The sequence below is a fragment of the Electrophorus electricus genome, chromosome 19 (genome assembly GCF_013358815.1).
Source record: "Electrophorus electricus isolate fEleEle1 chromosome 19, fEleEle1.pri, whole genome shotgun sequence".
NCBI lineage: Eukaryota > Metazoa > Chordata > Actinopteri > Gymnotiformes > Gymnotidae > Electrophorus > Electrophorus electricus.
The window spans coordinates 5,848,056-5,873,166 of NC_049553.1; the positions used below are offsets into that span (position 1 = coordinate 5,848,056).

The following is a 25,111-nucleotide window of genomic DNA, read 5'->3' on the forward strand; positions in this document are numbered from 1 at the left end:
GCATTACAGGACTATTCTGACAGAAGTGTGGAGCCTATTCAATTCTTTGTTTTTTGTTGCTGTTTTTGTGTGTGTGTGTGTGTGTGAGAGAGAGAGAGAGAGAGAGAGAGAGAGAGAGAGAGAGAGAGAGAGAGAGAACTATGTTCTCATTACTGGTGGTAATAAAAACAGAACATTCTAACACTTTCTAACCTGCTCACGGTGAGTCATGTGTAATGCTTCCAGAAATGCTATTCTGCAGTATTTTGAAGTTACTTATTTATTTTTAGTCAGTGACAGCAGTTGTAAATGTGTGTGCTTTTTGAACTGCATGTCTAAAGCTTCTTGTGAAACTGCAAATCTTACAATGATGGGTGTCATAAAAGTATTCAAACTAATATTTTATTTTATTTTTCTTTGTACGTGCTATTGAGCCTTTTCCATTACCTAATGGAAAATGTTGAAATTGTTAACTGTGTCAGAACATATTAGGTGAAGCAGTGGCTACAAATCATGACATCTTAACCACTTTGCAAGTACAACATGAAAAAAGCAAAACAAAACAGGAAATTCACATACCACATCTGTAAGCTCTTTTATGTCAGGTCAGTTTGAGACCCAACAGGTATAAATGAGATGATAAAAGAAGAAACATTATCCTATTATAAATAATACATGTGAATGTTGTCTCAGTGCATTTATTTATTCTGTGTATGTTTAACCTTTATTTTACTCAAGTGTTTGTGTGTATTTTAACTTAATTTAGCTGAACTCAGTTCATACCTCAGAAGGTGTTGATGGGTCTGTGTAATGTGCCTGCTGGACTCGAAACTCTTGTCTCCTAGGATAAAGAATTCTTCATTGAAAAAACTACAGAGAATTTATTAGAGAAAAAAAAATCCCATGAACTGTTTAAATAGATTAATACAAAAACAAATAGCATTCTTATTTAACTGCCATACCAGAGTTATAAAAAAGTCAAACATTACAGGCATTTCATCTTATTTTCTTCAAAAGGGGGAGACTGTGGCACTACCTCCTACAGGAACATTTGTGGCAAACGTAGACTGGGATGACAAACAAGAGAAGAGTGAGGATGCACCCCACTGTCAGCGCGCCCAGCTGGCCAAATAAGCTGAGCTCATGGCCGGCCTCCTTGACTTCAGCTGGACACGCACACACAAACACAGAGCGTAAGTAAGTACAGCCATGAAAACTGCTGACATTTTAAAGTGTGGAGGGAAAAGGAAATACAAAGACATGGTAAAAGATCTATTTTGTGTAGGTGGTTTATACGAAGGCTGAGAAGTGGTACATGGGTTGAGAAAGTGGGCAAATGGGTTAAATACTCTTTCTGTTATTAGCGTTGACTCCATCATTGTCACTGATCTTGGAGCACTGCATCAGGTGGCCTGATGGAAACGTCATGAACACACAGCAGATTTGTCTGATTTCATTTAAAGGCATCTTCTCCAGAGAAAGCGATGCAGTTGAGAAAAGATGTTTGCCATCGATGATCACTCTGTCAGCATACTCGGGGGGGACGTAGGTGCCATAAACAGGGTGAAAAATGCCCACATTGGTGCGATTAGGCCACTGTATCTCCCAGTTGACCTGGGTTAGATTCTCATCTCCAGACAGGACACAGGTCAAGATAAGTCTCTCGCCTTCCATTCTGTGACTGATGACTATATTACTGTCGGAGACACCTGTTGAAAGAGCATGAAGGAAGAAAATACAAAGAAATTGCCAAAAAGATAAGATGTCACGAGGACAACTGTTAAGGGTTGCTTTACAATCAGCAGAAAGCTGCATTTAAAACAAATAGAAACTCACATTAAAATTTTCCTGTGGAAGCATGAAAATGACTTTATGTGATTTCGTGTTTCTATATCATGGCCTACTAATGGCTACTTGTAATCTATGAATATTTAATCTTTATAGTAATTCTTTATTGTATTTGCATGCCAAGCATTCAAATAATCAGAAGCAAAAATCTGATTTGGTTTTGACTCTTCTTTTGATAAAGCTCTTGACTAGATTAAAAAAAACTGATGCTGACATTAAATCATGCTGTCACAGATGGTTTAATGCTTTCCATTAGAACTAGTAACCAGTAGCTAACTTAGAACTAGAGATATTCATGAAGATTTTATCTAAATATTAATATTTATGAATGGAAAAGGCCACTCTGTCTTTGATTTTAAAGGCAAACATGGTAATTATGAAAATGGTTTGATCTCTGTATGCATGCATATTCAAACGAGTCCAAGTCATATCTCTGTCCATTTTTTTCTTTTAAGCATTTGTTGTTTTCCACCCCGATTGGTTGTTGACAACTTGTACTGACAACTTATATAGACAACTTGTACATTTCTGTCCCAGAGCAAAGTAAATAACAGAGCTAAATACCATTACATTGTGACTATGTAGACATACATTATAAAATCTAACTACCATAAGATGAGATATTACGTTATTTTTGATAAAACTATATTTTTAAATTAGTTTTTTAATTTGCAATAAGCAGTTGGACTAGAAAGCCAAATCAAATGATAAAACATTTGATGTTTTGCAAAATTCTCAGTTCAGTAGTCAAAGATGTTGACTATGTTGAAGAATAATTTCTGGAAGTTGTCTCTGCACAATTTATTAACGTAGCTCACTGTCTTAATGCAAGTGAAAGTGTAAATAAAAGTGCAATATTAAAAGTTTTAAAAGTATAATTGAAAAAGTTTTACTGACCTCACTGCAAATAAATAGTTTGCTCTCTAAATAGATTAGAATATTCATAAATAAATTCTCATTATGTTCTCTCTTTATATACTGTGATATCTTGTTTTCCACTGCCATTCTACCATTCAGTAATCTTTCTATCTTCATAATGTTGAAAGACCAGGCACTTTTATTACTGATCTTTATAATCACAATATTCATTGTACATATTTAATTTAAGTTTTCTGAAAATGTAAGTGTTGAAACCTTTGAAACTTCAGTATGCATTACAAATTTTATTTGTAATGACTACTCTTGTGTATAGGGTGTTTCATTAGCATTTTGATTTTCAAATTTAAATTAAGATAATTTCAAGGGAAGTATATGATTACAATGGACAAAACTAACAGCTGACATCTGAATGTCTTACAAATTACATCTGACTACTCGCATTACAGATGTGCTTCAGAGGAGTTTCCAGTGCCTGCTAATGTGCTAATGAACTGATTACAAATGCTTTGTAAAGTACAAGAAATATATAAACTTCCTGTTTCTCTGGAAACCTTGTGTACTTCACTGACAATATTTAGAATATTTGGAAAAATGTGTGTGTGTGTGTGTGTGTGTGTGTGTGTGTGTGTGTGTGTGTATATATATATATATATATATATATATATATATATATATATATATATATATATATATATATATATATCAATGTACTGTAGTGAGTGTAGTTACTGAGTGTAACTGCAGTGTACTGTAGTAAGAGATGTAGAGATATTCAGAATTGTAGTAAAGTACACAGACTTTCCAGAGAAACAGAACATATCAGACGGAGGGCCTTCATCAACTGTGCAAGCAAAGTGCTTCTCTATTAGTAGAATCTCCACTCTCTCTCTCTCTCTCTCTCTAATTATAAGATAGATAGATAGATAGATAGATAGATAGATAGATAGATAGATAGATAGATAGATAGATAGATAGATAGATAGATAGATAGATAGATAGATCGATAGATCGATAGATCGATAGATCGCTCAATCTATAGTGGGTATTTTCTCCTCCTGCAGGCTATGAGCCAAACATACCTGTTCTCAGAAAGGTGATGATGAGAATTAAGCAGAGTGAATTTCTGCTCATGGCTGTTCTCCCCCGCAAACACCTTCAAGCTAATTCCTCTGTTCCTTCTCTGTTCAGTTTGGCTCAAACGGCTTACAAAGTCAAGTCAGATGAAAAAGAAGTACCCAAATGGCTCTGCTCATATGCTTTGCTGGTACCGGTGGCAGGTCTTCTCAGCGCCCTCTTAAAATCTGCCTCGGCCTCTCAGTTCGACTCACGTTTCGGCACTGACATCTCACTTGTGATCTAGCAGGCCAGGGGCGGAAGGAAGTGAAGGCAGGTGCTCTTTAGCATGTGGGAGTTTCTGTAAAGCTCAGCTCTTACCCTGAAACTACGCAAGCAAAAAATTGTGCAGCACTTGTTGTAACTGTAGCTGTATTGCTTTCAGCTCTAAGCTTCGAGTGTATGAATATGTGGTGGTGAACAACTGCTTTGTAAGGTAGAAAGAGTATGGCTTTGCTCAGTCTGAAATAAGGTCTACCCCTAAATCTCATAAGATCTACCCTTGGATGCCAGTATGCCTTATTAGGTGCTTACTTCAAATATATATATGGATTTTATCCATAAATCTAAAGCTACACTATTAAATGTGTGTAGCTGTGCATAAGTGCATTTCTGATCACACCGGGGACATGAGATGAAGGGGATAGGAAGTAAGGCCTTTAAAGTTTTTTTTGCCACAAGGTGTCAACTGAACTATCATGTATACAAATGACATTTACATAATTTCCTACTGTAGACGGGTTATATATCGTTAGCAGTGAAGAATGGCTGTTATTTATTACGCAGTTTTACTTAATGAATACAATGCAGAGACAAGCTAGGTTCACTTAGGAATAATTATATCTAACATCAAACCAAGCACAGTTAAACCTAGTTATACAAATATATTGTTATGCACAGAGGAGTGTATACTGTCTTAAATATATATATATACATGCATGTTTGCACACAGATACACACACATTCTCTGATTGAATGCAATCCCTGTTTTTCATATTTTATTTTAGAACTGACAACACCAATTCTCTCCACAAGCATGCACACACAATAACGAGGCTGAATGGGGGTGTCAGAACCATGTTACCATGGTGACTAATTCCTTCACACTAGTTCAAACACTATGAGCTGGTGGCAATTTATTAGCTTAAGATCTAGGTCAGATGGAATGCCTTTATTTGGTCATATATACAGTATAATGAAATGTTTCTCTTTGCATATCCCAAATTCTTTGTGAGCTGGGGTCAGAGTGCAGGGTCAGCCATTGTATGGCACCGCCAGAGCTGAGAGGGTTAAGGGCCTTGCTGAAGGGCCCAACAGTGGCAGCATGGCAGAACCAGGATTTGTGCTGTCCACTCGGCTATTCTGAATAAGCAAACACATATGTTTACTCCCATGATCTAGGGCACAATGAAGACTGAAAAAAGTCCTTGGTGAGAGGATGCAGTGAGTTTTAGTCTGAATGAGCTCTTTTGCGTTTGACCTGCCTTCTCCTTCCTACATTGGCCTGGGTGCTAGTTTACACCTGCCCCTCTCCCTTAACTAACCATCTGTTTGTTAAGGACTGCCAGTCCGGTGGAACTCTCCAGCCAAAAAGTAGATCATCTTTGAAATATTTTTAGAAGAAATGTTTCCTCAGACTCACTGATATATCCACTTTATCATGAGAAGTAATTTACTACTTATTTTTGTCCTCTTTAATTCCAAGGACCTCATGGTGGATTCAGCATCCATTTTTTACTTTCATGTAGTGAATGTTTGCAGGGATGCTTGTCAGAGGCTGTTTTAACTGTCCAGAGAGGAAAGGCCTTTGGTCTGGCCCACAGAACACCTGGAAAGGTCACATGTGCTTCTTATACTCGCAAAATGAGTGGTGCTGACGAGCTCAGTCTTTACTGACGAAAGGTGACACATAGTGGCATAAATGTGAACTACAGACTGGATGCCACCAGAAGATTCCTCCACAGCGTATACAGTATGCATATGTGAAAATCAAAGAGTGAGTCTGTGTTTTGTTTTTAGCACTACAGTTTATGAATGTGGAATCATTCTTATGACCGGTCCAATGATCGTCATATTATGTCTGCTCATTTGTAGGGTACGTTTACAAATCAGCAACATTTTGCATTTGTTGGATGCAGATACTGAATAATAAACCTTAAGATCTGGGCATATCAATTCAAGCGGAAATAACAAAAAAGAGAGAGATTCATGTTTTTAGTCTCATTGCTGCATTCCTGTCATATTTTAGTGTCTCTTTCTATAAAGTTTTATATTTAACATCACTCCACTTTCCTTTTTTATTTCATGTTGTATCACCTCATTGTGTGGTTTCAGCATGTCTCTCGCTCCTCGCTTGTCTCCCATCTCTCATTGGTCTGCTGCAGAGGACAGCAGGATAGAGGGAGGCAGGAGACCCGTGTGTCGTGACTATGAGCGCCTCACAGTGAAGATGACACTCTGCACCGTTGATCAAACACACACCTCATTCACTGTTGTATTGGTGGGCATGCCTGCTGTTTGTTTGGAATCTTACAAAATTGGGTGCAAAATGCCATGCCGTGACACAGCAATGTCAGATCTGTTTTACGTGCAAGTGCTCAGTGTTTCCTCAGAGGACCTCTGTGAACCTTGGAAAACCATGTGCACTATTTGTCCGCCACCATGTTTGTTTGGTTGAAGCATCTTTGTTGGAATTTGTGTGTGTTCGTCTCTTCACTCATCAGAGCAGCAAGTAGTAAAAAGAGGACAGTGGAGTGAGGGGTCAGGGGGACAGGACAAGCATTGCATAACTCACTTTTATTCCATAACATCCCCAATCATATGGTCCCCTGTCCCACATCACCCCCCCCCCCCCGCCCCAATACCCCCCACCTCCCTTTCTCCCTCAGTCTCTCACAGTCTCTGGCACGGTTGCCTAGGGAAAGACAAAGCCAGCTGGTGTATTTGAGCCAGCTCAGCCCCCAACCACAACCACCCGACCTCCCACCCTTTAACGTTCCAGCCTTCCTTCCAGTATTCCCATTTCATTCTAAACCCCCACTGCCCACTCAGATGCACACAATGCATGACCTCCACTTACCATGCCCATCACTCTTGCAGTCCTTCCCCCTCCACAAATACTGAAGTGCAGAAGAAGGGGCTTTGGGGAATTCCATTCAGGAACTGTGTAGTTCATTGCAAGTACCTTATTAGCATGATACACCCTGTCTGGACCCTAGGAGAATCACATTTTGATCCAAACACATGACACAAACAGATGGTGATTCTCAAGCGAGTGCCCGTAGGAAACAGAAGGAAGGCTTTATGTGAAATGAAGCAGAAATATCAAAGCATAGTTAGCACTGTGTTAAATCTAACTGCATCCACTAGTTATATTGTGCTTCATAAAAGGATTTATAGCATAAATTAGTAAATAAACCTAAACGAGACATACATAAATCATGAATGCTAATGATTGTAAGATAACTCCTATTGCTCTTTCTTGCCTCTAGTGATCAAATTGCAGATTTCCCCAGAAATCCATTTCAAAATAGCAACAGATTACATATTTGTACTATTACACAACTAAATAATTTATCAGAGTATTCTTCAGGTATCTTATTTTTTCATGGGCTACACAACAATGTTTTGGACTAGTGATGGAAGTTCATAAGGCAAAATGTTTATATAAAATGCAATACCTAATGAAGTATCAAGCCTTTGACAGGTGGAACCTCCAGGACAGGATCTGATTGACAGAACCAAAGCTTTGACATGTTAGTTCAAAAATAAATGTCATCAGTTTTCATGCACTGAGCCAGCAAAAAGTGAAAAAGGCTAAAAACCAATCCACAGCTGTCTCCAATTCATTAATTCTACTATATAATATACAATATATATTCAGTTTTTTTCTGCCTATCACATACCAGTCTGCCTATGGCACAGAACAGTAAATAATTCTTTAAATCAAGCCATATTTGAGCAAAGCAGTCTTCAGGTGAAGTTCTTTAAGCTTTGAAAACAAAAATATTAATTCTGTTTCCATTCTCTATTAAGGAATCCCCATCATGGTCCTCTAGGATTCAGAATGACCATGTGACCTTTCAGCACAATCACTAATCTGTGTCTCTTCATTCAAGCAATTAGTTTAATCTCCTTTTTTGGCGTTACAAAGGATAGCTGGTTCTGTATCCTACGCAGCTCTAATAGTTGGAGTTCTAGGAGGTGAAATCAGTTTATTTTATGAAACCTTGTGTACAATGCAGTTTTTACTACCTGTGTGCAGTTTTACTACACACACACACACACACACACACACACACACACACAGTTCTTGAGGCACTTTGTTTGTACAGCTGATGAAGGACCTCTGTCAGAAAAATCTTGGTTTTCTAAAGTCACATGCATACAACAGCAGTGTAAAGGACACCAAACTAGAAGGAGAGAGAGGTCGAGGTCAGCAGCAAGGGGCCGGTGGTAGCACCACCACCTGCTTCTCATGCCAGATAAGTTGAGCTGACCAGCCTGTGACATACACCATTTGTTGTTGCTTAAAATACATAAAGTATCCCAAGTCTGATCTTCCCCTGACCTCCTTGCAGCTCAGTTTTACCTCCTTGTTGAATCTGTCTCTCAACTCTTAATGCTCATCTTAACAAGTCCACCAGTTGTCCCTTAATCACACGTTATCTTCCTTTAGAATTAGATGTACTTCAGTAGTTTTACAATTAATGGTGGTTTGTTTGTAAACCATTTTGTCTAGCCGCAGAATGTTTTTTTCCAAGTGTTTTTAAAATTTCCAGTTCTAGTGTTCTAGTCCTTGCCAAATTTCATGTTTCTACTTGTTCTAAGATTTTTGACATTTCAACTTGGGAAAAGGCCCTATATGTATGTGGTGGTAATCAGCGAATACATTATAACAATTGTCGTAACTGATATACAAACATCCTGTTCAATACCTTTTGTGAGTTTTAAGCCCAGGCCTTACAAAATCATACCCAGTGTTCAGTCTTCATACTAAATTCAAGCAGATATATATGTGTTGTAGTGCTCCAACAGGTCTCCCAAACTGAAACTCATGCACTGTTGAACTTTAGTAATGGACTGTCTGTTAAAAGAGACGAAGACAAAAAATAAAACAGAAGAATATTGTGCACTGGAATTGTTTAAAGAACCAATATTAAATGAGGACTTAAACCTTTTTGTTTCAGCAAAGTATTTTTTTGTGGGGAGTGTATTGTTTTCTTTTTTTTCTTCTCTTTTTTGTTTATTGTTAGGAGGCGCAGTACAATTTACAATTAATTTTACACATAAAGACTCTACAACTTAGATTAGTTTCACTGGTGTTTAAAAGAAAACCTACATAAAACCTTTAAGTGTCCGCACAGGCTATAGTTAACATTGTCTATATGCCGCAGTCAGGGATTGGTGAACATTTTTGCCATGTTCCAATGAATGCATGAACCTTTCACATGCTTCGAGTGGCCTTCATAAATTCCATTTGTGAGCCAAAATAGTTTAATAGCACATAAAATGCACATATAAAGAGTTTTAGAGAGCTTTTAAACGTAGCTCCTCATATCATATTGTTGGGTCTTGTATTCACGGCTCTGACTGTAAAGTTCAAGAAAGAAATGTTTCAAATATGTTTCTCTTTTCAGTATTATTTACCAATTGCATAGGACCACCTCTTTGTTTTCCTGAAATCCCTGATTGTGGCCTTAGTAACTAATAAGCCTGTACATAACAAGTTATTCTCTCAAATAAGCAGTTGTCTTATTATGTGCTTCTCTACGTATTAAGAACGAGTTCTTGACAAACTTTGTGACACAGCACAAGTAGCATTTATAAACACTATATGAATGTTATGCACAACAATCTAATGTAAAGTGCTACTAACAAAAAGCAAAGCAAAATAAATAAAAGAGCAACCCTATTTTGATAAGTGGAATAGCCATGGCGTTTTACACAGCTTTACTGTAACCGCATGCCCTTCACTCCATGTTCAGTGTGATTATAAAAACCTTTTATTATTGTATGTTTACAGTCTGATGAATAGGTTTCATGATGTTGATCAAGTTTGCAGAGATAATGCCACATGCTAAGAGGATACATGTGGTCTACTTTATTATGTTCTTAGCTGAATACAGGTAGCATGCTTTCCCTTCTGTATATCAAGCTCCCATCAATCACTGGATTGATTTTATCATTTCGGGGAAACATGAAAGTGGAAAGACTCTGGCGCTCTGATGCCCTTGAACATTAAGATGCACTGCTGACCATGTGCTTAGCTTCTTGACATCAGATTTTTTTTTTTACTTTAAAATTCTTAATGGCACCATAAATAGAAAACTGATTAAATGAGTGTAACAGTCAACCATCTTTGACAAAAAATGGCATGAGTGTAACTGTCAACCATTTTTGACAAAACAAGCTACATTCATGAATTAGCTTGTCTTATTAGTTTATAAGACTTAGTAGAACTCTTCAGTATAAGAACACCTAGTATATAGAGCTAAAGTTTATTTCTCCATATAGCCATTAATTCATAGGCTAAAAGACTGGCTAAAAGATAATGAAACCTAAAAATAATTAATTAATTGATTGATTGATTGATTGATTGCTTGATTGATTGATTGGTTGGTTGGTTGATTGATTGATTGATTGATTGATCGATTGATTGATTTTAAAAAAGGGAGTGGAATGCCTTTCACAAATTCATGGGTATATTTGAACCCATTATATCAAAACTTCACAATAGGCTACTGTGCATAATGTACTAGAGATTTTACCCATTTGCTTAGCTGTCATTACTGCTGTCGTGGAACACGTTTCATACAAATTATTGTGGCTCTTGAATTGTTGTGGAAGGAGCCTAACATTGAAGCGCATTTAATTTTTTCCTTCTGTTTTTAACATCTTGCAGAATGAACCCAAAACAGAGATATAAACAAACATAAACTATAAACAAAAACAAAAAAAATCAACAAAGAATTTCTGAAAAAAAACAAAAAACTAGAGTCCATTACTTGTCCTGTACATAATTTTCATTTATCCTAGAAAAATATACCCAAGAAGCAGAATAAGAACGTGGTCCGAACTAAGAGAGCTTAATCCCAAAATAATGTACAATTCACACACATTTTCTCTGCTGCTCTATTTTTCCTGAACTGTATCACAACATCTACTGGTACATCTAACACTGATAGATTAATATTCATTAAGATTTCAAGTGTTCCTAGTGAAGCTGCTAACCCAAGTATAAAGAGGTATGTTCAGATGCAAACAGTGACAGCACTTCACAATATTAAGCAATATAGCACAAGCAGGAACAAAGAAAAATGTTACTATTAAGCGCTGCCCTAGTAAGCAAAAGATGCACATTACGTATATGGCTAGGTTTACACCAAAACACTTCTATGAATGTGTTTATGTCCCTGTATGTGAGCAAGTATTTTAAAGCAGTTAAACCCTACTGTGATATAACCCTAAATACATCTTGGGTTAAGACTTACTGAATATATCAGGAAAATCTCTGGCAATCAAATTAAAACAACATGTAAGTGTGTATGTGTAAGTTTAAAGTTACTTTGCTTAGTGTTAACCTAGCCACATGCTTAGTGTCAACCCTTTACCCCCCTCCTCACTCATGCAACATGCACATCTCAAAGATCTCTCAGGGATTGAAAGGTTTTTTTAAAAAAACATGTTGTATTTAAAATAGCTTTGCATCTCTCACAATTTCTTGAAAAAAATAAAATAAAATACTTTTCAATTCAGTTGAAATCACTGCTTAAGAATAAGCAGTTTCACCGGGTTATAGAAAAGTACCTTAAAAACAAAAAAACAAATACATCATAATGCCTGTGAACGGCATTGGAACACTGCATACTCACCCCCCCTTGATAAACAGTGATGCTATGAATTTTCCACACAAAGTCTTAGCTCAGCCTATTTGAACTGCATAAGAGGTTAGACTGACGTTACCTAGCTGAGTGTTTATGTCTTCTTCAGGTACCAAAAATGGAGAATAAGACAGACAGTGTCTAAGGGCCATGGTGAGACTCAGTGGAAGAGGAATAAACTCAACAGCTACTGCTGCATCAAGGGGCTGGACTACACAGGCACTCAAACTCCTGCCTTACAGAGGTTATGACAGGAGTTGGTGTGGTTATCACCCCCAAACCCAGTTCCCTGGGACAGGTACATACTGGTACAGCCCATGGTCATTTAGTTGGGCCCTATGAGTAGCAAGGATGTCAAATAAATGCTGATATTATGATGACAAGGACCATGTCTGCAATAATCCTCTATGTTTCACGTGGATCGCAGAAACCTCTATCAGGCACGTCATTTATTTCCATTGTTTCTTGTCGGCTAAGGGTATTATGATTTTTTATGAGGCCGTTTTTCCTGATTGCTCTCAAAAAGAGCAGAGTAGCGACAGAGCCACATGGCTCCGCGCTACCTTAGGTGCACCTTTGACTTAAGTTATAAACTAAAGTCTTTGGTATGAACTAATAAGGTTTGGACAAGCCATTGTTAAAATGTACCTGATACACATTGTTCTTAGATTCAGGTTTATACCTAAAACCACTATAATGGTGTCTCTAGAGGAACTACCTGAGGAGCAGTTACCTGGACAACTGAATGACCATGACTGGTACAGAAAGTTACAGTAAAGTACTACTCATTGTTTTTATGCGATTAGGACACAACAGTGCATGTATCTTAAATATGAAGAATAATAATAAAGAAATGTTGTGTAGGTACAGTACATTACTAGTAACAAGACTCAATGCAGGGTAAAGCAGTAGTACACTAGTCCAAAATGAAATTAGTGTCATTTACATAGCATACCCAAGAACACATGCACTGACATCTGGTTGCAGATTACTTCCAAATGCAGCACACAAAAATATATAGATGAACTGTTATTAAACAGCATGTTTTGTAGTTGGTAAAATAACATTTGCATGCTGTTATCATGTGGTCCACAACCATATACAGCCATTCACCTGAACATGTACAACTCAAGTCACTTTCGAATGCATAGCAAAGGAATCACAAACACACAGGGCTCAAAAATCAAACAACAGAAATTATTCAACAATGTCTTGGATATTGTCAGGGCTCACTCTCTCTGCCCAGTCTTTCGACCTCCCTTGTTCGCTCTTTCCTTTCAAAACTCCAGAGGGACTAGTTGGGTATAGGTTTAGGTGGAAGGTGAGGGAACTCCACCCCAAACATGCTCTATTACTGCAAGGTGACACCACGAAGTGCTCACTAGCTCTTTCACTCGGTCCAAGAGAGAAAGCAGGGCATTCTAAGCTCTGGGGATAAAAGCCCTTTGTGAGTGTGTATATGTGTGTTCCTGGAATATGTCTATCTGGTAAAATCCCACTGTATAGAAGAAGCCAATTTTGGTTGCACATGATACATAAGCAGTGTTATTAACATTGTGGTACATATAAAGGCTACTATTCAAAAACATTAGGATGTGGCCATTAAGACTCAATAGCAGCTAGCTAGTCCATGAAGCAAAGTCTTTCTTTTCTGATCATGACTAGATCTTATTGTATACCAAACCCAGACCGGTGACTTGCTTGTGCAGTCTCTACTGCAACTGTCTATCCTTTAGTAACCTAATCCTAGTCATGTATACTGCTCTTACCCCCATCCCATTACATTTCCATGGCTATGGCTGTGACCTCAACATGCAACGTGTTTCAAAACATGAAAGTGAAAAGCCTTTTTTCTGTGGACATTGCATGTACTTGTGAACCAGCATATCTTAAATGCAATGTACAACATATTTGTGTGGACCAGCATATCTTTAATATAAAGTATAACATGTGCGTGTGGACCAGAATATGTTTAATGTAATGTAACGCATATCTTTAATGTATCCCTAACACTGGGCAGCCAAATGGAAAAAAAGGCCCTTGGCAACTTCTTGTGCACTACTGTTCAAGGCTATAATCAGGTGATATATCAGGCTATAATCAGGTGTTATGCATGTCTGTTCTGGGGTGCTCTGAAGGGAGGAACTGAGATCACAAGAGAGGCTTAGGACTAGTTTAAAGAAATTGAAAAAAAAAAAAAAAAATCAACACCGATCAAAGAATGACAACTTTAAAATTCATAGGCATGTGCATAACAGTTGATATTTCAAGTAACCACCTTAGGGTGAGTTGTTTCATTATTTCAGCAGTAAATATCTAACATGTCCGCTAACACTGTACAGTGTGTCAGCGTACCTTGGAAATTTCTAAAAACAAAAAAAAAAAATCATTTTATATATATATATATATATATATATATATATATATATATATATATATATATATATATATATATATTATATATTATATATATAAAGGTACACAGAGTTTCCAGGGAACAGAACGTGTCTGAAAACATTTTCTAATCATTCACTTCCATTTCTCATGAACTTGGCTTGCACTGCTGATGAAGGACGTCTGCTCAAAACGTTCTGGTTCTCTGGAAACTCTGTGTGCTTTACTACAGTTTTGAATATCTCTACATCTCTTACTACAGTACACTGCAGTTACTCACCTAGAATCCTCTTCAGATTTATATATATTAGTGGAGCTTTTTTCCTTAATTATACTTTCCTTGACTATCACAGTTACCAGCACCTCAACAAAGTACATGTGCACATATTTCCCTTCATCACACAGGAAAGAGGAAGGGGAAACAAGTCATAGATATTAATATTTGCATACACAACAAAAGCATCACCCATTTCTTCCTGTAGATCAGTATAATCTTGATCAACAATGTGTGCTTTGAAGAGGGAGAAAAAAGTGAATGGCCTCTACACCATGGCGCTGTAAATGTCACTATACTCCTACCGACTCTGTGGCTAATAGACAGATCAAGAGGTCATAGTCATACAGCCAGATGGCAAATAAGAGATGGAGTGTATTTTAACAGACGAGTAGGAATTTGTGTCACAGATATTAGCTTTCTGGCCAACCTATTTCCAATTTTGCACAATAATTATAGTGATGTTTTATTAGAAATTAAAAAGTAGTCTGTTCTGCCTCTTAAAACACACAATGTACATACAGTAACAAGTTTTATACATAGCCAATAACAGTTGGTATACACCTCCAGGAAACATTTCTCAAATATGGTTTGATTTTTATCTTGCTCAGTTTGACTTTATATAACCTTAATAAATGAAGAAAGATCTGCAGGCATGTTTCCAATTTGGCATGATTTGATCATTTTGAGTCCTAATCAGAATTGTAATAGCTTGGTGCAGGGAAGCTAAGTGCCATGTTCACAAGTAAGTTGACTGGTGAGATGTTGTTGAACGTGAAAAACTTTCTGAAGCATTTAATTTTCAATGATATATCAAGAGAGAGATTGCTGAATAATAACTGTCTAGATCAAATGTGTGTATAACTCCTAGTCTCAGGAAGGGTTACATAAATTGTGGACAAACTATTCAGAAACAAACCAAACATTGATCTTTCTTGATTTATCACCCAAAAAAATAAATACAAGCTTTTTACATAGTTTTTGAATTTCAGTTGCAATAATCATAATAGAATGTCCATAATGAATTGGCCCTCATTAAACATAGTGTGCATACTTGACATAACTACAAGACCCACACAGTGCACTCCCCGGGAAGGTGGAAAAAGAGGAGCTCCTTTTCCTAAGTGGATGTTCAGAGTTTATAAAGCAAAATCCAGCCCTATCACCATGACAAAGACATACTAAGTTTGGGACGAGTGTGAAACCTTAATGGACTTGTTTCACAGTCGTCTGTAAAACCTTAATGGGGCATTGTTTTTTATTTGTATCCTGTAGACATAATATAGAATAATTATGTAAGTACTATATTTTGTGTACTTTAAGCCTCTTATAGGACTAGAGTATCAGGTAGAATACGCCATTCTGGCCATTTTGTCATTAAAAACAAAAGTACAAAAAGAAAACACAATAACCAAAAGACAAATTAAATTGCACTTTAATAAATAAATAACCTAAACCATAACACTACAGTAAATATTACCATTTTCTAGCAAAACTGATACAAGAGACCTGATTTATCAGAAATACCTGATTTCAGGACTATTGCTTCATACACATCAAATTGGGTCTTTCAACTCAAAATATGTAAAATATAATATTTTTAAAAAAAGAGAAGCATTCTCGTTGACAGAATGGCCAGTATGAACACTATTATATTGGGCTGCCCTTGTTTAACTCACAACCCTTTAGAACATTTAGCTCTCATAATTTGGGAACCAAATCACTGATGACCATTTTTGACAAGGACAAGGCAGAGATGGAATGCAGCAGGGGGACTGGACTGGCCCAGGTGTACTTGCTTGCCTGTTTTGTGCACCATCAGCTTTGGATGCTGGAGCAGCATTTTTTCAAGGCAGAGGACTTTCTTCCTTTGGTGATCATCATACTTCTTTTCTTTTATCCTCAGTGTCTGTTCACACCCTCAGGAGCTGGGCCAGCGAGGGACTCGGTTCTGTGGTGCTCTTCTGTGGCAGACTCAGCGCTGTGTTTGTTTGCAGCTGCTTTCTCCGATCTCATCCAGGTTGGCCGATTTGAATTTATGGTCGTGACGGAGCGACTGTCCCAATTTTTGTTTTTTTCATCACGGCTTTCTGTTGTCTGTTTCATGATGTTGGTCAGTGTTCTTCAGGCTTTAACTTCATGAGGAAAACTGTTTATTCTCCAAAACATCCATTTTTCAGTCAAAGTTGAAAGTGGCTGTCATCTTCTTAAACTCCAAATTTTCTTTTCCAAAATAAGTTTAATGTTTTATCTTTGTTTCCTTTTAAAATTGTTATATCTCCTGAGGCAGATAAAAACAAAAAAGTGAATTATTTTTGAATGAACTGTTAAACTGTTAAAATCAGCAGCACCACTGCGGTACCATGATCATTTGTGTATTATAAAAGTGGAGCTCTTCTATGTCCAATATGTCACTGAAGGTCTTTTAACAAAAATTTAAGTGGACAAAAAAACAATATGTGGATCTTCACAAGTCTTCAAAAACTTGTTTAAGAGCCTTAGAGATCCTCTCAAATGGATTGCTAACAATGAAAACCCCTGGACAATGTGTCTAAAAGTTAATATTTTGAATGTTTCCCTTTTCATATCATTCAAAGTCTGTCAGTTAGTTATTTGAAAATTACAAACACTTGTTAACTAAAAATTAAAACACTTGTTAATAGCTATATATAATTTTTCTCCTTAACCATATGACAAATGATGTAGCAAATTAGTATATGAGCACTGCTGTAGTAAATGTTCTATATTGCACATTACAGCTACAGTGTATTTGATTTTAAGAAAATTCCATTTTTTCCTACTGCAGTTGTTTTCAAATATACGTATTGATACCACAATAATAGCTAAGAAGGTCAATGTCAAAATAAAGCAAACATTTAAGACTGTAGTATAAAAAAGAGCAAATTTCTCTGTCCAACATCAAATATTGTCTGTTAGTTTTTAAGGACTACAAAGCATTTTTGATGAAAAACCAGAAAATAAGTTAGGAGGTGTTTTTTAGTAACCTAATAGAAAATATAATTGTGATTTTTTTTTTTTTAAGAAAATGTGAGATAAACTTTGTTTTCCCATAGGAAACGCTAGATACTTTACGCTGCTTCACAATGTCTTCAGAGTATTCTAGATTTCCTTCTGGGTATTCTATGAGTAATAATGAGATGCAGTTATATTTTATTTTACCCTCAATATTAGCAGCTACAGTGCAACATTCAGACAAAGTAGTCTCTAAAGCAACCATCTCACTATCTAAAGTGAAATATCCCATTTAGATTATCATAAAGTGCCTTAAAGATTGTGCAGTCTTATTTGCAACTGAGCATGTGTCAATGCACACATGCCATACTGCATACTGAAATAAGTTATGTATCCTAACAAGCGTATTTTGTTAAGTTTTATTCTAGTTTAATAATCTGTTGTTTCATTTTCTTGCAATTGAAACCATACTATAGATGTTTTAAACTAACTGTGAGACTTCAAGAAAATTTAAATTTATCTAGAAGGACGTTTTGTTATGTCTAGGAGTTTAATGTTTTGTTCTGGGGCAGGATATGAAAGGAAACCATCTGAGAGATGTCAAAGCTCTTCCAATTTGAGTTTGGTGTCTGGATATGAGGAGAGGGGCATCTTTAGTTTCTCATTCATAGTTGGCATCCCTCCTTGTGCTACACAACATCAGACTCCACCACACACTGCTCAGTATATTCCTTCACCAGCTCCACTTTCAGGGTCTCCTTGAAGAAGTCAGCCATGGGCCTCCACAATGGGGGATCCAGGAACACCTGGCACATCACATGACCCTTCAGTGTATCGGTGTGGCTCCTCAGATGGCACACTAGTTGCTGCAGAGCCAGGGTCAGGTCTTTGCCAAACATGTCAATGTTGAGGTAGTACCAGTCATTGCCTATAGGCACACGGATGGGGAACGTGCATAGGCTAGCCACAGATGGGCAGCTGACGTCATCCACCATCCAGTCGATGTCCTTCTTCAGCAGGATCGCCATGTTGCTGGACAGAGGCTTGAAGGGTTGCCAGTCCTGCACAATTGTGCCATTAGGTAAGATGTCCTGCATCACTCCATTGTTCAAAAAGATCTGGATAACTTCTTCCGGCTCCAAACGCACTGGTGTGCTGGAAGGGTGCAAGCCATCTCCTGCACTGCCCATGTTTAGCCCGAGCTCAGCAATGCGTAGCTTTAAATCTTCAGCACAGAAGCGGACCAGAAGGATTCCCTTTGAACAGCAGTTTAAAGATGAAATGAGAGAATGTTGCCTACATATTAGCAGTATTTACAGTTTAAAGTATAAATGATGGGATCAACATTACTTACCTGTCGTCCTGTATGACCATATTTTTGCAATATCATGTAATTGGAGCATTTACATTGACTCTCAGTTAAAGAGTCCATGTAAATTCAATCCTTCATAATACAGCGTAAGATACAATTTATTGTATGGTAGTGCAATCAAGTGGTGTTTACCTGTTTGGTGATGAGCCTGTACTTCTGGAAGTCCTTGGCCCCCAGTTGGTCATCTCTGGTCAGTCTGCTCACTTTAACTTCAGGGTGCTTGGCTTTCACAAGCTGTGAGCAAAAGCGGAGCAGTACCCCGGCCACTCCCTTGCCCCTCTCCTGAGGTGCCACACGGAGCCCCTCCACCAGCATCGTCTCCCCATCATCAATAACACACACTGACTCAAGTGCAATCTGGGAAATGTAGTTGAAGGGGTAGCTGAGTGCTAAGATTCATTAATGGCAACTATAGTGTAATAATAATCATTATTAGTGGCATTAGTGGCACATGGTCTTACCACTTTGCCTTGCTTGCGTGCTAGGATGACTGTGCGGTTGGTCTCCTGCAGCCATGCCTGAAAACGGCTCGGAAGATAGTCTAGACCCCCATAGATATCCTGGCTTATAGCCATGATGTCATCAAAATCCTCTTCAGTGGCTACAGTGAACTGTAATTCGTTGTGGGGATGCACCTCCGGGAGCTGGTGACATGGCAGGCTGTTCTCGATCTTCATCTTTATTGCTGAAGGCAAGAGTGTAAGGCGAAATAATGGAAGGGGTATTCTATAAGGTTTAGTCTTGGACTGCGGTTTCTTCTCTACCTGACGATCAAAATAAGGAGGCTCTAAAGTTAAACTCCACACATGCCTTCTGTTCCTATGATCCTTCCACAGTTTTATAAATCAACCAATCAGTCATCTCTGTTGTAAATTGCACTTAATGCTAAACTTAATCTACGGTAGCCAGAGCCTTTGAGAAAATCATTTTGCTGCTGGACCACAAAAAAAAGCCTTTCCCACAATAGTGGATATATAAGATCAGCCCAAACACTGACTGCCAGCTAGGGTCTTGTGATGTCTAGCACTCAATGGCGTAGTCTTAACCTCCCTATGTCAGTTTGGCACTAGGCTTACATGACTAGTAGCAACTGGTGACCATAACCAAATTTTCCCTGACCTTCTTTTATTTATCTCCATTTCGGGTTGCCAGAGCCTTAATTCCCTCTTAGCCTCCGGGGCCTACCTTTATTCATAAAACAAACACATTTTAAGGCCTGGGAAAACTATGGGGTAAGATATACAAGAATTGTAATAGGGATAGGTATAGCAGCTTGGCAGGCAAATATGTGCAGGCATGCATGCATAGGAAGTGAGTAAAGGGATTGAACGGACTGAATGACTGGGGATCTAAACATTTGAGCTAAAAAACTGTGGACAATTCCCAGAGAACACAACACCTAGACCCTGTATGGAAAGTGTGAAAAACAACCGAGTATTTTTCCATCCGTACAATGTTGAAATGTGAGAAATGTCCGTCAACGTGTTCTCTGACAGTGGATCTGAGTGCTGCAGAAAAACAATGGGATTATGGGTAGCCTACTTATTTCAGAGCATGTGATGGGAGTATCGCCTATCACCACGTTCTTGGACAACTTATTTTGGTGCAGCAGAGACACAAAGGGATTACAGTGTTTGTAAGCATGTTACAAAAGTTTTAATTCATAGTCAATTCACTGACAGCACCACAGCAGTTTGATTTCCTGTTGCACATGTGATTAACTCTCTCAATCCTTCTTTTGCCCTTCCATTTGTACTGGACTGTGCATTTTAATTTATTAGATGACAGATCATTGTTTTGAGCTGAATCAGTGGTTGTCTGACAGTGGTTTGTTCTGGACTAAATGATGTGCTGTCCCATTTCTGCAGCCTTTATTAACCTTTGAAACATTACTGGGAGATCTCAAGCCACCAGTTATAAAATTCCATCATACTGGTGCATCAATAAATGCTTGGCCACAATTATAGCATATGGAAATATATACTTAAAATGAACAGTGTTGTTTTTGAATGTTGTTTTTTAAACACAAGCTTATAAAAAACAATTGTTTATCATACATAACAAGATCAGTCTGTATATTACTAAGACCAATAATGATGCTTATATAACTTGACTATATAGATGATTTTATGTTTAGAAGTATGTTATTATGCATTATTCAAAGTTTTAAAACCTGATTACTGAAATAACCTGGCTTTCACAAATATTGAGATTGTGTGAAGGGGAGTTACCACAGAAAGTTACTGTGAACATCCTACATTTCATTCTTATGTATCTGAGAAAGTGTTAAATTAATTTAAAAAATAAATCAAGCACAATTTAAGGCTATCTCAACAATGACAACAGCATGCTATGTTATGTGAAACTTTATACTCTTGGTAATATGAAATAATTTACTCTACAAGCCTATTGTTCCATGAACAACATATGCACTATGAACAATCTAGAGTTTAATTAAATTTCTAGAGTACAAAATAACATAATATTTCATTTAGACAGGCAAAATATGACAAAGAAAAATAAAAGTAGTGTAAACAACTGTGCTGATGAGCACTGAATTAACTACAATAAAATTAGATCCTTTAGACATCTAGAGATTAATCATCAGGATGAGATCCAAGTATCCACTGTGGAGACATTACTTCTGGCTACACAAATTTTCAAATCTCAGAGCTAGAGGGGTTTTTGTTTTGTTTTGTTTTGTTTTTGAATTTATTTTCTAATAAATTGACCACCAATTTCAGTGGTGGTCAATTTGTACTTCTCACTAGGTTATATTTATTTATCACATAACAATAACAGCAAACCACCTTTAATATAAATACATTCTTCTATAGGCCAGTGGCATGTATGTGGCATACATGGTAAATATGAGAGAAATAGTAGAGGTGACAAATAATGAGAGAATGCCTAGAAAGTTGTATATTGTCTGTCTACTCTTTTCCAAATACACTTATACGAGATACACATTCTGCTGTGTTCCACATTTCTCTCCAACAAAGACCCATATTTTCACCCAAAATATATTAACAGAATTGGGAGAAATTGTTTCAAGAAAATATCTGCTTCTTAAGCTGTGTTTTCCAAATAAAGCCATTTCTAATGAAAGCAATTTCTTTGAAAGAAAGGACTGTGTGCATAATCAAACATCATGATTACTTGTAAACATTATGACCTGATATATTCAATGACTTTGCGGTATTTTGAGCTGCACCTAAACCTAGAGCGAGTCGTAAAAACTGGCCAAGCGCGACCCTGGTGCATGTCCTCCGTCACTGCAGCACACAGCCCGCACCACAAACCTAGTAATTGCGTAGTTAGCCCATGGAGGTTGTCCTCAACCAGGACTAACATACAGGGAAAATAAAACCCTGTTTTGTGATAATGAGAACAGACTCCTTTAGTGACAGCCATTTTTCACATTTCTTTCTTTTTTTTCTTTCCTGACAACAATTCTACAACTGATACAGAACAATTCTACAATTCTTCTCTTTGAGACCGAGAACCTCTTAAAAATATATAATTGCATATTAAAGACGGATGTCCTAACAAGCTCTACTATACGCTGTAGTAAAGTAGGCTAAACAACAGAGTAGAGACATGATCATCAACCTGTCTGACATATTCATGTGTAGTGCCGTGTGCGCACCATCCCCCATCAACTCTCCGTCTCTCTGCCTTCATCTCCCTCGTTTGCAAACACAACTACAACGCAATCTTTAACATACATAGATTTATTGATTTTTTTGTTTTGTTTTAAATGAACATTGTATTGGCGAAGGACTCCCGTTCTGTCTGTGGAACACGTAGTCACGACTAAGAAAATCAGCCTTACACGGTTCGAGTCTAACTGTAGCGGACACCAGCTCGTGAGCTTCATAAATTATGAGATCCTGTTCACAGCATCCTCGCATGTGCTACATCCGCCCCGCCCCCACACCAGAACTGCACACATCATAAACTGCAATTCATTCGATCACAATCTACCGAATGCAACAGCGGACCACACAGGCTTAAAGTATTTTGAACTGACCATATATCAGAAATTAACTGAGGAGTGCATGTGTATTGCTGAGAAAATACGTCTTTTTCTTCATTCGGTTATGGATGCCGATAAGACATGCAGGATACGTCACTACTGTGGGATGCACAAAGAACACTGACACAGTAATCAATGGGAAAACTACAAAACTCAAAGGAACAGGATTTTTTCCCACGCCGTGATCCGTTTTCCAGTAGCAAGGGAAATAGCAGCACCACTAAGGAACCGTATAGGCGCGCGCCAGCACACCCATTACGCACACTTTCAACATGACCTGGTTATATACCCATACATACATATAATTTTTCAAGCAGTTTTCAAACATATAGCCATCTCATTTAAGCCTCTGAAGTGTCATACAAAATGGCCGTTGGGGATGGGTTGAACAGAGGGGGGTATAAAGAGAATCGAATACATTAAATGAATGCTGCTGCGAGAAAACGACAAAAATCAGCAGCACAACTCGCAAATTTTGACGCACAAGTCATACGAAATCCAGACCCAGTAGCTGCGTATTTTAAAATATGAATATACTGCACGTCTGCAATACAAAGACCCCTTGAATGCATTGTAGGTGGCATGACATCATTATGAACGTACAGTAAAATAGAATGATACAAAATGTTAGTGGAATTTTACCCACCTTAATAAGCGGCTGGAGGGCGTTTGTTGGAGCCTAGAAGTGTCTCTGGATAGACAGGTGCAGATAAATGTAAGTTACGGCCAGTATTCTGTTACTCGATTGAAAAGAGAATTTTAACCTCGACCGGTTCAGGTTCTCAATATATTCCTTCTAGGCTCCTCCCACAATCCCAAGCCCAGTCAGTGGGTACCTCCTAAAACATCACTCACCCCCACCCCCCCACCCCTTGTAATCGGATGCTGTAGAGCACGCTGCTTCTCGTTCGCTTTTCCATTACGCTGAGTGAAAGAAAGATGACTAAATTAGGTTCACATTCATCACACGAATGGGTTTTGTGTGAGCTTCGAGTATTGTCACAGAGTATTATTCACGCACCTTGCAACCATGTTAAAACTCCGTTTCCAACAACCGTTTGAACCAATAATAAACCGTTTGAAACCAAGAAGGTATGAAAATGCAATACTTAAGTACAGCTTGAACGCATTTAGTTTTAATAACTGTTTTGTATTGAGGAAAATTAAAGAATGTACATCTGGATTAATGCAGAAGTCTTTTGCAGATGTGTGTGTGTGTGTGTGTGTGTGTGTGTGTGTGTGTGTGTGTGTGTGTGTGTGTATCTATCATGCACAATAGAACAAGCTTTTATCAATCTAATCAGACTTCCATTTAATAACCCATATTTTTCAAAAGGACAGTGACCATCAGAATCCTCCTTACCACAAATAACTTTCACAATACCTTTTTAACACAATCTGCAGAACTCATCTCATATACATCATGTATAATAAATGTTTGCCCACCACAATTATCTTTTCACTCACATTGTGGTACTGGTGTGTTTTTAAGATGTTTCCAGCAAAATAAGCATCTCTATGCTTCATCAGCTGCACGTTCTTTATTTAAACGTTGTTTTATCCTTTCAAAATTTGTTGTTAAAATCTTCATGAAATCTTCATAAACTCACTCCAAACATAAAAAGAGAGTTAGCAGTCAAGACATGTGACCATATTTCATAATGTTGAAATTGCATGATAAATCCTTGAGCTGATATGCAATTCAGGGCAATGTATGACAGAGGTGATTGTGTTTATATTTAGAGAGGGAAAGAAAATGTAGTTCATCTAGACTCAAATGTAAGTTTGCAAAAAATAAAAAATAATCCATATTACTCACAAAATCTTTAGGAGTCCTTTTTTGACTTTGGTGTTTTGACATAATTTTCCAAGTCTATAGTGACCAAATGAAACTTGGGTGGACATTTTATTGTTAAAAAGCAGACAATATGCTTAAGGACTCAATTGAAATGATACTAGTGCTGCTATATTTACATCAAATAAAATGAAGTGAGCAAGATGCAGAGTATGCCTTGCATTACTAGGAATGACACACAGCATATTTTATAGATGAAATATAATGCTTTGGTCTATTATGCTTTCATTCCCATGCAATTTAACACACATGGGCATCACACAATTTTACTTGAAAATATTTTACGCAAAATTAGCTTGTACCAGTTTTGACTTCTGGGACACATTTGCAATGTGGAAATTCATAGTGCAGGAGGTAATAGTCAAAGAATGGGGGGGAGGAATGGTGTACATGGTGAGAAACATTTGTAAAATACAAAACACAAGTGGAAACCTAGAACAAGGCAAAACATAATAACAAAGGCACCACAGGCCACATGTTTGCACAGGTAATTGACAAGACT

At 37.5% G+C, this 25,111-nt stretch overlaps 2 protein-coding genes across 2 annotated transcripts in view; both read right to left on the reverse strand.

Moving 5' to 3' along the window:
* Positions 1–4,042, reverse strand: part of si:ch211-196f2.6 — a 5,272-nt gene extending 1,230 nt beyond the window's left edge. The window contains exons 1-4 of the mRNA XM_027015558.2: positions 3,786–4,042; positions 1,329–1,688; positions 1,016–1,145; positions 763–820 (exon numbers count right to left, since the gene is read on the reverse strand). Of these exons, the coding sequence (XP_026871359.2) occupies positions 763–820; positions 1,016–1,145; positions 1,329–1,688; positions 3,786–3,837 (600 nt within the window). The 5' untranslated portion in view covers positions 3,838–4,042. The remainder of the gene's footprint in view (positions 1–762; positions 821–1,015; positions 1,146–1,328; positions 1,689–3,785) is intronic.
* A 10,383-nt stretch (positions 4,043–14,425) lies between these two features.
* Positions 14,426–23,522, reverse strand: nat16 (N-acetyltransferase 16). Its single transcript, XM_027015560.2, has 4 exons — positions 23,401–23,522; positions 19,177–19,400; positions 18,848–19,072; positions 14,426–18,599 (listed from the first exon to the last, which is right to left on the reverse strand). The coding sequence occupies exons 2-4, from the start codon at positions 19,390–19,392 to the stop codon at positions 18,033–18,035; spliced, it is 1,008 nt and encodes a 335-aa protein (XP_026871361.1). The 5' UTR covers positions 19,393–19,400; positions 23,401–23,522; the 3' UTR covers positions 14,426–18,032.
* Between the last annotated feature and the right edge of the window lie 1,589 nt (positions 23,523–25,111).